Source organism: Opisthorchis viverrini (assembly GCF_000715545.1).
Source record: "Opisthorchis viverrini unplaced genomic scaffold opera_v5_218, whole genome shotgun sequence".
Taxonomy (NCBI): Eukaryota; Metazoa; Platyhelminthes; class Trematoda; order Opisthorchiida; family Opisthorchiidae; genus Opisthorchis; species Opisthorchis viverrini.
Genome location: NW_008751877.1, coordinates 370,983 through 388,304, shown reverse-complemented (window position 1 = coordinate 388,304; position 17,322 = coordinate 370,983). Strand labels below are relative to the sequence as shown.

At 44.7% G+C, this 17,322-nt stretch overlaps 1 protein-coding gene across 1 annotated transcript in view; it reads left to right on the top strand.

Annotated features, from left to right (window-relative positions):
• Positions 1 to 684: 684 nt before the first annotated feature.
• Positions 685 to 17,322, top strand: part of T265_08468 (hypothetical protein) — a gene marked incomplete at both ends in the record, with an annotated part of 17,667 nt that continues 1,029 nt past the window's right edge. Inside the window, 7 exons of the mRNA XM_009174280.1 lie at positions 685 to 728; positions 4,222 to 4,282; positions 6,885 to 6,995; positions 11,115 to 11,438; positions 13,824 to 14,082; positions 14,368 to 14,540; positions 17,107 to 17,322. Of these exons, the coding sequence (XP_009172544.1) occupies positions 685 to 728; positions 4,222 to 4,282; positions 6,885 to 6,995; positions 11,115 to 11,438; positions 13,824 to 14,082; positions 14,368 to 14,540; positions 17,107 to 17,322 (1,188 nt within the window). The remainder of the gene's footprint in view (positions 729 to 4,221; positions 4,283 to 6,884; positions 6,996 to 11,114; positions 11,439 to 13,823; positions 14,083 to 14,367; positions 14,541 to 17,106) is intronic.

The following is a 17,322-nucleotide window of genomic DNA, read 5'->3' as shown; positions in this document are numbered from 1 at the left end:
GTTAAAGTTCCATTCATTGATTAGAATGTCCCCTATTTCTAGTCTATCGTTGATATGCAGATTGCCTCTGGGATGGTTTTATATGTTATGCAAAGGAAGGATGCGGCATCGAATAATCTGTCTCCTATACATACTTGTTTACGAGTTGGTTCACTTGTATTCCTGTTCCGCACAATCATTCAAAACTTGAAACATGTGTGTGGATTGAACTACTTGGTTATGAGGCACTTTCTTGTCAAGACTTTTTTGTGTGATGACTTCGGAAAATAGTTATCTTAGTGGACTGGGCGCTCACTCCCCACTTTCTCAGATGCTGTTCTGTCTGTTTGACTGCGCTTGATTCCGAATAGTGCTGTGGGAAACCAATTAGAAAAGCGAATCCGCTCAAACGGGGTGAATTCAGAAGGCTATTCGATCCTCTCACGTCCTTATAGCCACCCCATTTCATTGGTGTGTCATGTAACGACACAGTCCATCACATGGTCTGCATTCTACATGATTGGTCCCGCTGTTCTCACAATACGCGCATGTCCTGCTTGTTTGCTCAGACTGTCGCCATGGTATCAACGCACCAACCGTGCGCATACTAGGTTAAAATGGTAGTCCGGCTATCCGAAGGATTCAAATTTTAAGCCTAGGCCCGGATAGCTCGCATCTTCAGTACCCATCCGCCATGCATGACAAATGCCCTTGAAACCGCACAAGAAGTCGCGATCGAAAGCTGTCAGGTAAATGGCGTTTTGCCTTCTATTACCGCATACGTCGGTTTATTGCATTCCCGCGTGTCATAGCAGGTGGTCGCTGATGAGGTTTTTATTAGCTTTTCGAAACAAAAATTCAGCTTGTAGATCGACCACGCTTAAATTTTAATTGTCAAAATAGTCATCATTAAGTTTTTGCGAAGTGATACAAAAACCTGGCTCTGTACGCATTGTTTGAATCTGTGATATTTCTAATCCTTTCGTGAAAATTGAGTTAACACAGTACCCGCGGGGGATTTCCAACTTTATCCTCAACGAAAATGCATCCTCCTTGGAGTGAACCAGTAAGAACCGTGCAGCATGCTTCCCGGCTGGGTTGGTGAAACTTCAATTCTTTCCGGTTGTTTCCCAACAGCTTTCGTGAGGATAGGCTAGAATCATTTACTTTGTCTGAAGTGATTGCTCCAGCTATTCAGTGCGCTTGCACGTGTATGATTATCGTGTGCCAGCACAGCACGTTGAAGTTCCGTCGTTTAGGCCCTTAGGAACCGGAAATTTATTCATCTAGTTGAACTTCAATAAGCACCACTGGACATGGTAAATTTTGACGAATAGGTTTCCTTATATACCGACGAAAACAACGATGATTATTAGGAACTTGTAAAAGATCAATTTGTAGGTGCTTAGGGGATTTGAAGAACTTGTACACACATTCGTTCGAACAACCCTCCCACCTTGTTGCAGTTATTCTAGACACTCCACACAAAAAAGGGAGTGCACCGGGCCCGAGTTTCGCGCTAATTACAGCTCATATTTCGGGCTGTGCCATGATCTGAAATATGGATATCTGTTGTGCTCAGTAACTGCGTTTTCGCTACCCTGTCATCACATGCTGCATGCATCTGTATTATAACATCCGCACCGTCTAAATAAGTTGCTATCTCTGGTAGGTAGGACGCGGGCTGTCGTTTAGGAAGTCCGTAGCTCGAATCGGACCATGGATGCTTTGTGTGCTAGTCTTGGACAGTCTGACTGTATTCCATTTCTCTTACTTCTTTCAGATTCCACAGAAGCCGTGCACTTGTAGCGTACCATAGCTATTTAGTTCCGCCCAGCTCTCTTGCAGAGGTGCTCTTTTATTTGTATTGAATTTTTTTACTCAGTAGCAGTGTGCTCCTCACATAACATTTCTATTCCACGTAAATTCGTCTTTTTGTGTAATTCCTAACTCGTTACTAGACGAGCCGATGGAAAGCTTTTCATTCGGATACACATACAGGTCCTCCTGGATATCATGGAGGTATGTTCTGACAGCCAGAAAAACGTCTTGTGTGGAGTGGGACAGCGAAAATCTGACAGAATGCTGTAAAATTGACATGCATGTTATGCATGTATGTAGGTCTGCGTTATGAGAATGATTCTATCCCTATCCCGACTACCTCTACAATAGGTTGAGGTTTACTTAGCGTTTTCCAATTCATAACAGGAGAGTTTCGTTCTAGGAATATATCATTCTGCCCAGATATCAAGTCGAGCAGAACGGTCCGTTTCACAATACTTTTATCAGTAGATCGCTTTCGTAGTGCGCAGTGCAGAAGAGACACCCTTAAACAGGACCTCATTGGTTATATCTTACGATGCCACCTCATTCCTCTCTTTTTCAAGCTGTCTATACCGGAGAACACTGGAAGCCAGCCACTAAGTACCTGCTAACGTGCTATACGTCTTAACAGGCGATAGATTGCATGATCCACTGAAGTACGGATCATTTCACCCAACCCACGCAGGCGGACTTCATCTTGGGGGGGGGGGGGGGGTGTTATGGCAGCATGNTGGGGGGGGGGTAGTGTATTATGCGAACTATGTTTAATGACCCAAATAATTCCGGCGCATAGTCAGATATGTGCTTCGCAAGTATAAAATACAAAGTGATATTGTACGATTGGATGGAACCAAACCTAAACATCGTGAATGCAGGTAATTACGTTGGTCTATCTTGGCAGCTGCGTAAGTCCCGACGGACTGGAGAAGCCCTAAGGAAGCGCTTACCAACCTCTGACACTTGTGGTGTTGATATAACATCAGCTTGACTGTCAAGGGTAGGCTACACAGTGTCGCAGTTCGATCTGTCCTACATTACGGATCATGCCATGCATTTCGTATTCCGGAGGACCGTTTTCCTCGTAGAGCCCTCTTCACCTAGCCCTGTATCGGATGGGGACATCCAGGCATGTTCAGTCCATAATTGGAAACAAAGCATAAAAGGCTTTATTGGTTCCTTCAGTCGCATCTGGATCGGCCGTCTTCTCGAATAGGACCTAGAGACGAGACACATCTATGCGTAGTGATCATGTATGACGCAGCCAATGGCGGTCTGGCATCAAAACTGTCGCCTTCGCTGTTCTCACCTCCTGCAACACCAGACAGGCAAAACCATTCGACATCAGTGAATGGGTTGATCCACCGTCCCTCACGCGTGGCTCTCATTCCCGTTTTCTCCTTATTCACGGTGGAAGCACTGTAGCAGCTGGAACCATTGCATTTCGATGCACGGTTTGTATGCTGAACAACTCAACTGAGCTATCTGGGTAGTTTATTTGATCCAACATAATTGTACCGGGTTGTCGAAATCTGCTAGATGTGGAACCCTGTTGGGTCTCCTAAGCCTGACTGTAACTCTCGATATTGTGAAGCCCGTACCGAAATTCTGTCGGCTTCATAAAAAATATGGCTGTTGCTTCACAGCACGAACGTCGTGGTCACTGGTTGACCCAGATAGCTTTTGTTCACAGTATTCCTAGGTTTTCCTGGTTTATATCTCTCCTAAGACAGGTTATTACTTTGCCCCTGTGTGTGTTTGGGTACAAGGGATGCCCAGTCTCAAATGGATCTCGAGGAATGACGAACCTAACCTAAAAATCATGTTATAAACAGTAATTGTTCTCATAATGTCTTTGGATTAGATAGTTCTAAGGTTACATGCACATCACCGCATTTTGGGACAAACTTCACAGGGTACTCTACTGCTTACAAGGTAGTGAAAGGTCATCGTTCTTCTCTTTTTGGTACAGAGTCGACGAATTGAAACGTCCAGATTTGACGGTTTATAGGTATAAACTCTGTGACCTGTTTGTTTCAGATAGTCAGTGGGGGTATCTCTGAAAATCCGAAAAGACCCTTTCAGGGGCCAGGATAGGTTATGCTCATACACTCTGGGACTTCAACTTGTCGATGTACTTTCATCCGCAAATGCATTGAAATCAATGTGCATATTAGAATTGTCAAGATGCGTCACTGAATTTTTCATTCTGTTAGTGAAGCGTTTGCTGTCTCTTTAATGCGCAATTGCGCTGGACTAAACTTTCATCGGGATAGTCCGTCAAAAAGACCGTTGATCAAAAACGGAGTTGTCTCATTTTTCCGTTGTTTACGTTCCTACTGGAAGACTTTCACGCTGGTTTGTCAATCATTTCCTTCGTTTTCACTTCGCTAACTTGTTCATATCTTTCGCACCTGTCAGTCACCCGAATCAAGAGAAACCGGCCAAAGAAAAGAAGCCCCAACCCAATCGAGATGAGCAGGTAAATGACGGACTGTTGGCCACTTTTTTATCAACAGGTTACTGTGCGTGGGCATATCATCTGAGGTGTGAATCGCTACAACATTTTCATGCTCATCGTTTCGTTTCAGTGGGCGAGTAACCAGATTCAAGCAATATATTTCGGCTCTTTTTTAACGTATTGGAAGTGGTTACTGAACAGATTTTTCACCATGTACTTTTGCATATCAGGTTCGTTTAGAAATACTTGGGGTTTCTTTTTGCATTTTGTGCAGACCATATCACATCGGGCGTTTAACCACTGTATTTTAGCGCATCGGAGCTTTCGTGCCAGCACTGCTCTTTTGAAATAATACCATTGGCTCGACAGCAAAGCTGTTTCACTTTCGCTGTCGAATCTCCAGTGACACAAGACCATATTTGTCGCAGAGACTACTTCAGTCAGTTGACTAGTGGTGTGGACCCCCGAATTACCACATCGAGACACCTAAACGTGATGTGGGTAATAGATGTAGAACCGAACCATTCGTGTGTGAAGCTGTTGTGTTTCAAATGGGAGTGTGCAACCACGTGTCATATTCTTTCGCAACCACCCACCTTATTCTTCCAACTGTTGCAGTTGCTAGTCTTGGAAACAGTCCAACTATTCAATTTTTGCATACATCGTTTTCGCCGTTGGACGTGTGCCCCCATAGAGATCACCCTGACAACCAAAAATGTGATCTTTTTTGGGCGTTGTCCTGACACAGAAAACAGATTTTTTTACGAACTGAGCTCTTGTTTTGGGTTAGTTTACTTACTTCCCCACAACTACGGAAATGCAGACTTACCAATTAGCCTAATTTTCTACAAACATCTCTCTGCAACCTATTTGCCAAAAAAACTGTTACTCCAGACATCTTACTTCTGTGAACAAGGCATCTTCCAGCAAAGACAGATAATTTAAACCCGAGGGATCTAGGGGTTTAAACTCCGACAATAAAAAAGCGGCCAGAAAAGTGAAAAGCAATCGTCTCATCAACGGAGTGGAGTCAATAGGTATAGCAAAAATGGTTCAGCTGTATCATCCTTCCACTGCCTAGCTGCCATGCCACCCGAAGGAAGCACGAGGGCTGAGGTTCTGTCGAATCACCAAAGCCTAGGCGGGAGCAATCGGGATGTAGAGGTTGGGTCCGAACTGTGGACCTTTTACCGCTGAGCCATCTTGGGCTTAGTTGATAGGTATTCCCTTGCTTGATTCTACGTTCACCGAGTTGTCAGAAGGACTTTCGTTTTGGTGATACGTGAGACTCTCATTGAGTCAACCATAGCTGATTTCTAATTCCGTCTGCCTTCACAGTGTTTTCCATAGAAACGGAAATCCTGTTGTTATTGAAGGTTGAGAGTACCACAGTCGATCTACTGTGAAGCAGTGGCGCGGAGGATTAAATGTCACATCAGTAATATATAACTATGTGCAGTCATGATTTCAGGCTCTCCTATAACTGTACCAGGCCGACTTCCTTTTGAAAGACCCTCTACGGAAGAACGCCTAACCGTCAAGGGTCGAGTTTACAATGCTGCGGTGCGCACCATATTACTATATGGATCAGAAAACTGGCCATTGCGCGCCGAGGACGTCAAAATTTTTCAGTGGCCACTGCGCGCCGAGGACGTCAAAAAGTTTCATTGTTTGACCATCGATTCCTTCGGAGCATTACCCTAGTCTGGTGGGAACACCGGATCAGCAATGCTGAATTACGTCGAACTGTATTCGGAGGAAATAAATCATTCACGATAGATGAAACTGATCATACTTCATAGGTTGCTCTGGCTTGGCAACGTGCTCCGTATGCCAGTCGACCGGCTTCCTCGAAGGGTTTTTTTTCTCACAACCGCGTGAAGGATGGAAACAAGCCAGATGAGGTCAAAAAACGACTTGGCAACGAAGTATCAAATCCATTACGAGCAAACTCAGTTGCGCTGGTTTTCCCCCGTATTCCTGCGTGGGGACCCTGAGACGTACCACATCAGACGTTGGAGACATTTTCAGACATGCCCAAGTCGCGCCCTCAATGGCGCTCGTGCATCCAAGCCATTGCCTTCAGTGAATAGCCCCTTCTCAACCCCCCACTTAACAGTCCACTGACACCCCAGTATTTACGCATCAATTTATCAGCTCCCGCCTCCAATACGCAGCTACCTACCCAACCTACTTGAATCATCGGTTTTCAAGGTTCCAGCTTACGGACCGGAAGGTCCGTGGTTCGAAACCAACCTCGTCATATTGACCGCTCCTGTTCTAGCCTTGGGCAACCTGGCAGTATTCCAGCTCTAGTTCCTTCTTCCATTGGAGTGGCTGCTAGGCACCGAAAGGGTGCCTCAGCCGAACGATTTTTTTAATCAGGGGGATTTCCGATTGTTATAACGTAATGGCAATGTAAGTAAGCTTCCTCTTTCAGCAGTTTTTACCTCCTCCCACTGTATGTTGAAGGTTCCATGCGTTCAAAGGTCATACATGCAATTATCAAGTTTGTTGTTTGGCATGCTCACACTCCTCGTATGTGACCCCTCTCTCTCATTGGTTCCTTTTTTAAGTCATACTACGTTTGAAAAAATTGTCATTTTATATATTCCTCTGATAGGCTCGCAGAGATCAGGAGCGGAAGGAACGAGAATTGGAGGCCAGAGAAAACGAGGAACTCGAATTGGCCTTGGCTCTCAGTGCAAGTGAAGCTGAATCAAAGGAGAGGGAGGTGAGCTTGTCACATTTTTTGTCCCTATTATCGATTAATTAGCCTAGCTCACTTCACCGTTTTAGCTTCGCTCCATGTACCACTTAGCTGCCATTAATGATGGGGTTGCCAGGGCAATGGTCTGGTGATGACTTCAACCATCTCAATCTGGATAATCAGTGACCGTCGGAGACCGCGCTGAGTTATTGCTGGTATTGATAATTTGATTGGGCTTTGCCTGTCAGCGATCTGTACTTGTTTTTGGGTTCCCAAACACGACGCAACTGCGCTTTCTTGTCGTGGCCTCTGTGATCTTCTATAAGCTCATTCTCATACCTAACATCCATTCAGGGGGCCTCTGTGATCTTCTATAAGCTCATTCTCTGACCACTCATACCTAACATCCATTCAGCGCAGGATTAGTTGAGGGGATCTTGGAGACAGAAAAGGTGTATGCAAATAACCTGTTGAGTGGGACCAACTCCTCCGACACATGTGAGTCATTTCCTGGCACACTGTTCCCGCTGTAACTCACATGCGTTGCAACTGCCGTAATAGCGGCGTGAATAAAGCCGATTGCGGTAATTATTTGAATTTCCCAGTATTCGACTGACTATCATGATCACCGGAAGCATCATGGAGGCTGATACTGATGTTTCAATACCGTACACTCAGTTTAAAGCCCTAAAGTAAGAAAAAGGGAAGGTTGGATGAGGTGACCTAGTACTAACTTGTCACAAGTATTCCGAAGTGCTTACACTCCCAAACATTCAGTCAGGCAATATGGAAAGAAACTGATGGAACGAGTACCACTGACATCGGTTAGTCGCCATTTCTCACATCGTCTCCAGGCAAACGCAAGTTACGGAGATTCGGTCCTGGAAGTCACACTGAATTAGGAACACCCAAACTGTTCGTAACGCCTTTCGCACTCTTCGAGCAAGTCAGGTTATCCATTTCACAATTGGTGCTATTCTGGAAGAGGCACTGAACGAAACTCATCTCCCGACACGTGGCCGGATATTGGATGGTCTTCGCGACTGTTATCTCTGCTGTACAACCGGACACCGGTCTTCTGATTGCCTCTTTACGAAGCCATCAATACAGTCAGATACAATCAAAGCTTCTCTGACATCGGTTGTCAAAAACCCGACGACACCTCAGATCGTCTATCCTCAGGGGACACGTCTTGCAACTGTACAAAAACACAGTCTACTGTAGCCCGATATACGCGGCTTCTGAGACCCACTTATATGCCATTTGGCCCCACATGTGACAAATTGGCAGACTTGATTCGGGCTTTCGAGATTAGCACATTATCTCCATGGTTAATGGAACTACCGACTTATGTAGAATTCTTCACATCCTCCGGTGCCTTTTCTTGGCTTGCGAGTTACGTTTTCTTGAACAGCACATTTTGAAGCATGATTTTTCATGCTGTAGGTGCAAGGCACATACCGAAAAATGGTGTTATAGCGGTCAGTTTATTCAACAGCATGTAATATGCGGTCGTCTTCAAAAATTGGGACGATGACATCTGTGCACTCCAGGTCAACCAGCAACGAGCAATGATTTGAGCACCGGGGGTTTGAGATCCCTCCGCCATTTGCCCCATTATTTCATCGACGAGGAAGTTGAACGAAAATAGAGAGGATAACATCCTTGCTTGACACCATGTTTGTAGCGGAGGTTTTTTTAGGAAAGTTCCCATACATTCATGCGCCCGTGGTTATATGGGAATAAAGGCTGGATTGTTTGTACGACATTGAAGCATGGGTGTTGAACACTGATGTCATACTGCCGATGATGATGGTGATGAGGATGATGACTGGATTGTATTAGGGAACTTCTGGGGCACACCCTGTTGATCAAGCTTAGTTCTATCCAACTGACAGAATAGAGCATACTCTTGGAGTCAAGGAATGTAGGGTTGTGGGTCGTTTGTTCATACGGCACTGCTCGACTGACATCACGACCAAATATTCATGTTTTTATTACCTCGTGACATGCAGCTGTTGGAGGGATGTGCAAACATGTCCCAAAAAGTTATTTTGATCTGGGAAGCTGAATTTCAAAACCGAGAAGTTAGACTTGTTCTCTTTGTTGGCCCAGGCAGCTGTTGGAGGGATGTGCAAACATGTCCCAAAAAGTTATTTTGATCTGGGAAGCTGAATTTCAAAACCGAGAAGTGAGACTTGTTCTCTTTGCTGGCCCAGTGTTTAGAGCTTGAATTTACTGACCGGAAGATACGTGGTTCGAGCCTAACCTTCGTCTCTCGACTTCCCCTGTCCAGGCTTGGGCAACCTGGCAGTATCCCAGCCCTCGTGCTTACTTCGGGTGACATGGCAGCTAGGCACCGGAAGGTTGTTACAGCTGAACGATTATCTTATTTATTTTATTAATTTGTGATTTCTAGTGTCCCTACCAGGGTCCGCCTGTGACCCTGTTGTTTAGATTTGAGAGAGATAGGGTGCCCCTCGGAGAGAACACCTCTTTGAGAATAACAAACTATATTGAAAATCGGGGTTCAAAAGATATCAAACAGTTATTAGGAAATCCATCAACTTATTTCACAGTGACTTGCTCAAATCGGGGTTATTTGGTTTCAAGGGTATTCCGGATCGCTGCCACACATGTGATGCACGCTCGACAAAATGGTCCGAGCACAGCGCGGTCCATGAGGAGATGCTACTTGAATCTGAATATGCCGGTTGACTGAGCCTTTGTATGTTTTAAAACCAAATGTTTGTCCATCGCATATGTTTTCTTTCTGGGGAAATGCAATGACTCGTGCACACAGAACCTCCACGTGTATGTTCGACTGAGCGTAAAATCAGATCTATACACACTATGTTTTTTGACTTGTTCAGAGGTTTAACTAAACCTGAGTTTTCTAGGTTATGGTTGTTGTCTAGTGACAGTGTTACACGCCCGATTGGCCTTTTTGAGAATCCTCACTTTTGTGGCATTTGAACCGAGGTCTTTGGCGCAAAATAGGTGGGCAAACGGCTAGTTGTGTCGTCGGCATGTGTAATATCAGCAACATCTAGGTGTGTAACTGAATGCGACTAATGGAATGGCTGATTTTTGGGTGTAACCTTAAGCTTGGATATGATCGAAATTCATGCGAACGTCTGGACGCAGAAATTCGATGACTTTATGATGTCAGGTGAACTCAGCATGCCGTTCGCTACTGCCGCCCACATGAACTCATCGGTAAACTGAATCTAAAGTCAGTCGTGGATGGCTTCTTGGTTCCTGAAACTGATATGTAAACAACTCGGCTGGCGTTGCTGGTTGGATCAGTAGAATTCGGGCGAGGTTTTCGGTCAATGCGGAGTATGACTTCCTGAATCACCTGATGGTTGCGAGCCAATATACACATTACTTATGCGGAATATATGCGATTACAGCCTCCCTGCCAGGGAACGGGTAACCTTCAGTTGGTGTGGAAAGTTACCGACATACAATACCGTTCACTGCTTTGCTTGAGATAAACAAACCTTGTTTTTCGGTCAAAGATAAACAATTCTCTGGAGGAACCATTAGACGAATCACTCAAATGCCATTTCACAAATTGAGAAGATAAGAATAAAGGGGTGGGTCTGGCCACAACTGACTGTCACCGTGTCAGTTCGTTTTGGTTGAGTGGAATTCGGTCCGTTTTGTTTTATCTAGCCAGCGAAATGCGGTCAAGGTCACATGTGGAACTGTCAGCACCTCGTAAGTTAGTTGTTTTGTTCATGTGTTCTCGTCACGCCTTAAATACAAGATATTTGCTATTCATCACTGAAGGATTCACGCCGCGAAAAAGATGGAATCTGGCTTCCCTAGTTAACGGTTCCTGAATGAGAGCTTCATGACTAAACTTGATCTCACCCCCGAAGGAGGCCTACGTCTAACAGGAACACAATTTCCCGTGGACATAACCTGTATTAAGAGTAGGAAAGCATTCCACTTCAGTCAGTATGCCTTTTGTAGATTTCAAGTCTAGTTCACTGTTGTGAATACAACTGCTCTCGGGATTACAATTACCGTTAACCTGCCTGCGTTAGTGTGTATAGTAAACATCTAAAGTCCATTTTAGGTATTTGATTTTCCAATACTGTTCATTCTTATCCTCTCCCCGAATTTTCACAGCGACGTGCTCTGCAACGAGCACCACAGAAAACTACTGAGCCACCAGTGGACACCATTGGGCCTGCTGAAAATGGCCCGTTGAAGTTGCTGCCTGTTTTGGATACGTCGGATATGGATCCAGAGCTGGCGCGATATTTGAACAGACATTATTGGGAAAACAGAGCAGCGTCGTCTAACCAGCTGACTAACAAGTCAGCCCTTGATGACCCGCATACTTCACCTGGGCCACAGCCCAGCGCTCCAATTTATTCCAGTCCGATTCCGACTCCAGTTAAAACTGGCAATCCATCAGGACCGGGAGTTGTTCAAACCAATGGATTATTGGTAAGTGAGATTCTTACTGGCTTACTCCATTCTTGACCTTGGTGGGTCTATTCTGTCTATAGTTCACCAGCGCTGCGGTCCATGAGTTTGCGCCTCGCACAGGAATCGGCTGTTCAGTTGTTCCCGTCATTCTTAGATATCTTCGACCAGCATCTGGGTATTCTGATAGGAAGCTGCTTCTCCCCTTCTCTCGCCTATCTTAATTCCATGGGTTCACACCGAACAAAGGGTATCTGGGCACGGGAGACCACAGACTTCCGTAGGCGCTGATGTTAGTAATAACCCTCAAAATACTCAGACACCTTGAATCTCGTCTCCTCTTTGTATTGTCTCCCACTGGCTTTTTCCAGGTACACTAAGAAATAATCCAGTTGTGTCCCTTCCATTCTAGTATATACGTGACTGTTTTTCAATCGGACGGATTTCTTCAAACAGTTTTTATCAACTTCCGTCTATTTTTTCCGTACTCCTTAATGGACCGTGGCCTATTGTTCAGTGGCCCCGCCTTTTTGCTGAATCGTTCAGCTGGGATTAGGTCCGCCACGTTTCACGTTTGAGCACCATTAGTTCTCATATATTTTGTACAGTTTATTCCTCTCTTCAGTGATTTGTCTTTGCTCGAGAAAACTACTTTGTGAAGATTTAACAGGGAACGGGTTAATGCCATACCATACAGGATCAGCCGTACAAACTAGTATCGTACCCACCACCGATGATAAAGACAGCAATGCAATCTACTCTTCTGTGGACAGTGGCTTATCGAATCGTGTGGATAAGTGCACACCTTAGTTTTTGGCAGCTCAGTGCTCAAAACTCTCAGACACGACCAAAATAGACCACTGACTAAAGCCCCTAGCTCGCCCTTACTACGATCCTAATTTATCTTTTCAATCACATGGGTCATTCATGAGATATATTTCGTAGTGCAGTCTGCTTTTCCCTTGCCTATTATGATGTGCATTTACTTTTTCAAGTCGGGTTGACCGATAATTTTTTAAACGTGACCAGTGCGCAACTTCTGTTGGTTTGAGACACTTTACTCGTTTACATTCCTCATGTCCTTTATCGATCAGAGATTGATGCTACTGTTTGTCAAGTGTTTGATTCTAGAGCACCGCCTAAGTGATAACATACCCAACGGTCGCGTGCTAGGTCTCGTGACTGGCCACTATGGTGAGACTTGCCATTCCAATGTCTCATATTTGTACTGTGTGACTTTTATCGCAGCCGCAATGTGGTCGATGAAATCTGTGGTTGTATTTGTTGGCGAACTTGAGCCACTAGCTTTTTTTTAAAAAAGACTGGGTGATAATAGGTGGCCTTGTAGACCGTGCTCTGAGTTTCGCAACTGGCTCAAGTCTATTCTCGGAGTCGAGTCTTTTTCTGAGGCGATATCAATTAAATACGTACTCCTCCACGCGGATAAAGTTTATTTCTCAATAGTCAACGTGGTGTTCATATTGTCAGTTTCTGTCAGGATAAGGGTTTGAACTTGTAGGTGCATCGGAATGATTCTAGTAAACTAGCACCAGATCCATTCCCTGATTTTACCGACCTTTCGGGCTTTAAAAACAAATGTTTAAAAGTTGCGGTCGTATGGTGGTGGATGATGTCTATGATTTCTATGATGTCTATAATGATCCTGATCAGCAACCAACAAGAGTGGCCGCTAATTTTAGAAAAAATTATGAATAGGGGAGTGGGTATTCTATGGTTTTTGATTGCGCACGCTGCGTCTAAACGGGATCACTTGACCTACCAGAAGCTTTTGCACACTTACAGCTCGAGCAATTCTAGAAAATATCTTATGTTGCTGGGCTCAGTGGGTTCCCCACTTTGATCCGTCTGTAGGGCCTGTCCTTCGAATTCAGCTAATGTCATTTTAGTACACATCAGGCCTCTGAGCTATTAGACAGAGTCCTAAATTAACGTTGTTCGCTCAAACAAAGTCACGGAAAATCAGCTTCAACGGGTACGTCGATGGAAGGACGGTATGTACCAGCGGACTATAATCTTTTAGGACCCAGCAAAGAGCTTTCATGTTTTTTCCTTTAAATAATATGAAGATAATCCTGTGCGTTCACGGTGACTTTGTGATATACTCAGTTATTCACATCCAAAATCGGACATACATGTGCGCCATGCTTATGACAGTAAATTTGTTCGTTCAGTTCCCCAAAGGCGATGAGTAACCCAATGATCGCTTGACAGCAACAGGATTTCTAACAAATCGATTCTCTTTTATCCGTTTTGCTGGGTTAGGTAAACCTTGTTTGTCTCGATTCGTTTACAGTACTTTTACTGTCTTCAGCTGCGAGTTTGAAACAGACTTTCGTTCATCTGACTAGTTGCCTATTACTGAATGTTGTGTTTTGTTGTTTACAGCAGTCTGGAAATGACAACAACACTGTCTTCGAATCGGAATCGACTTTTCCTGGTGTGCCGGAATTAACAACACCAAAGCAGGAGGAATTCCTCAATGCCCTGAGAGCCAGTGTGGAGTTCTTTGTCAATCGTATGCAGAGTAACAGTCAGCGAGGTCGGAGCATTGCCAATGACACCACAGTACAAGCTTTATTCCTCACTCTTCATGAAATGCATCCGCAATTACTCCAGTATAAACAGGCGATGGAAGAAAGACGGGGTGAGTGGCCTGTGTATTTGTCTGCTCAGTGTCATGGTGGGATCGTTCGCTCATTCTGTTTTTTGTATCGGTTACCTAGAACGTGCTTCCAATACTGTTTATGGGTTGACTTCTGTGTTACGCCGTATTGAGGCAAACCGCCCCTCCAGAAAATAGTTGGTTACTGCTTTACAACAGCTTGTCGCGACACTTGTTGGAGTTCCATCACTTTATGCTGTGAAGTTCTCACTCTTGTCTTTATTCAACCAGTCCTGAATCCATCCGCCATGTTTCTTTACACTTTAGCCTATTTCGAGGGTCTACAAGACAAAATAACTCAGTTGCGCGATGCGCGTGAAGCGTTGGATGCACTGCGACAGGAACATGCCGCCCGTCGCCAATTGGAAGAACAAGAGGCTGCTCGTCTTCGACAATTGCAAATGATGCAGAAACTGGAAGTGATGCGGCAACAGAAGCGAGTATGTTATGGTTTCTTGTCTCTACTTTGTTTTTTCGGGTCTCACAACGATCTTGTGTTGCCTGTTGACAGAGTCTAGCTGCTGGTGAATAACCAGATAATCACCACCCCAACTAAATCCACCGATGAACTCTTATCAGGACCAAAAGCGTATGGAACGGCTCTTACTTTATGTTTGTAGGCACTGCAATTCAGTGGCTTGGTAATTATTTTTGAAAATCATGTTAATTTGAAAATAACTGTCCGGATTTTCACTGGTGGTCAGATTTTCAACGAATTCAACGCATAGACGAAACCAAGCGGTTCGTTAAAATGAATGTGGTTCGTATTACTGTAGGTTTACTGTTTCCAAAGGACGTTTTATTTCCGCTTCTCGTACCACACTTCACACCTCGTGCTCCCGAAAGGCGCTTGGTATAAGACCATATTTAGATTCTTGGCTTCTCTATACTGAAGAGACATTGCTTTGAATCTCTTCGTTTGAGTTTTGTCATCCTTCAGTGCAGCTGGTACTTATAAGAAACTCAATTACTGAGCTGTTGCCCCTTCACCCAGGTTCAGTGTGGTGCAGACGATGAGGTGAAGGCCACCTCGAACTGTAGATCTGTTTGTGGTGAGTTCGCTCACGTTTGTGCATCCGCGTATTTTCTGATTGTATCGGGCAAGGGCACGGAATACGCATTGAGGAGAACTCGCACGTGTGATCGCCTTGATAGAGCAATTGAGTGCTCATCGACAATGAGAGCCATAGAGTTGTCTACTGCTACTTTGCTCTTTGAATATCGCTTCGAATGTGGTATTTGATAACGTAATACCAGGTAGGTTTTTACATTGTCCTTTTTTTACGTATGCTGAGCCAGTGAGACCATTTCCATATCGGACATGAGCGCTCTCTGGCTGCCTGAACTAGGCTGCTTGTTAATTTAGGTGCCATTGGACTCTGGCATTTTATCAAGGGTGGGGAAAAGTGAATCCAATGGATTTCTTCGCAAATCTCACATAATACGAGCGGAATGTTGCACTTCGTTGGGGACCGTAAGTTTTGGATCATTGGCTGTTCCCGTGCATCTAAGATCCTATTCTCCTAACCGATATTTGTTGTCCAGCCGATCGAATGCATGATATGAGAACGGTTGTGCACATTTGTTTGGGAGCCAGCCGTCCCTAATAACCGAACAGCACATCATTTGGACGGATGTGTCACGTGCAGGACACGGGCCAAACGAAGTCCTGATTGGTCAGAATGCCAGCCAATCCGGGTCAAGCACCCTTGACTGGACGCTTCTCGCCCCCTCACGGAGATTCTGGCATGACCTTGTGGAACACTGTGACCACCCTATAAATACAGTTGTACTGATTTTCCTTTGTCTCCGAAAAGGGCTGTGTAGAGCAACCGTGCTTTTTGATATACCATGGTGGGGGGTGCAGGAAGCCAAGGGACCGATACGGAGTTGCACTACCGTACTTCAAGACACATTTGTACAACCTTTTCTAGTTGCACTACCGTACTTCAAGACACAACATTTGTACAACCTTTTCCTGCCCAAACCAGGCTGTAGCACGGAGTCGAATCGATGATTGCGGTGCGCGAGTTGCATTAATATGTGTCTGCCTTCGTCTAACCACATATGGGAGGTTTACTAGCAGACCTACCGCTTCTTGGTTCTGTTCCCTGAATCCAGTTTGAACTATCTTCTGGTTAATATTAAAGGTAAGGTTGCCAAGTTTTCTAGTCTGAGTCACATTTTAAAATCGAAATTCACGCAGTAATTCCTGCAGATGTGCATACTACTGTCAACATAGCACATGTGAGTCGTGTGCAACTGTCGCTTGTCGAGTGGCCATTAAGGTAATGTTTTTGTTCGCCTGACCATCCTATACATATTCGTTGGGTTCGCCGTTCCTTGTAGCCTGCCTACTATTGACCTCACCTACGTATAATCGCACAATCTTCTGAGGTATTGCGTAGTTCGGTTTTCGGCGTTTTAGGGACTATTCTTGTATGATCTGTCCCCATCTGTGATTGTTGTCTTCACAACGTTGTGAAGACGTTGCTTCTGCCGGGGTGGAATGATTCAAGTTACATTCCTCCCTCTCTCGAAGGACCGTCTTCTGGAAAGACCGTTTCAGAAAAGTGGCTACGTTTGATTGGATCCTTTCGGCCCATTTCATTACCAGCCTTTCTTCTCAGAAGAGACAGCTGGAGTGCTCTCCTCAAAAAGGAACAAAGTGTTCATATGTTTCGGGACTTCACTCCCTAATAAAACCGATATATGGACTGGATAACTTGATTTTGAACCAAGGACCAAAGCACTTTGACGTGATCGTCTGTATAGACGAAATGTTGGCAGTGCGCATAATAAAGGATAATAGATCATCTAGTGACTATATTCATTGTACGGTTGTTCCCCTGAAGAATGGATTACTGGTAGGAAGGAGAGGCTCAATTCTAAGAGGTATTCCTTGTGGGCTAATTCAACGGTCGAAGAAACTCAAACAAGTAAAAACAGTTGTCGCTTAGTTAACTTTCGCACGCCTGTTTACTGCTTGATTTGCTTTGTATTCAGGATACGCTCGAGTATAGGCGCCGCCTGGCTATGGAACAAACAATGCAATACCAACAACAATATCAGCTTCCACCTCAATCAATGCAACACTCCATGGATCCGGTCACAGGAATGCCCATAACTATGCCCATCGGGCCCTATCCAGGCGGTTACCAAATACCAAACCCGTCTTATTCTATGGCAGGACCAACTCAGGGAATGTACATTCCACCAAGC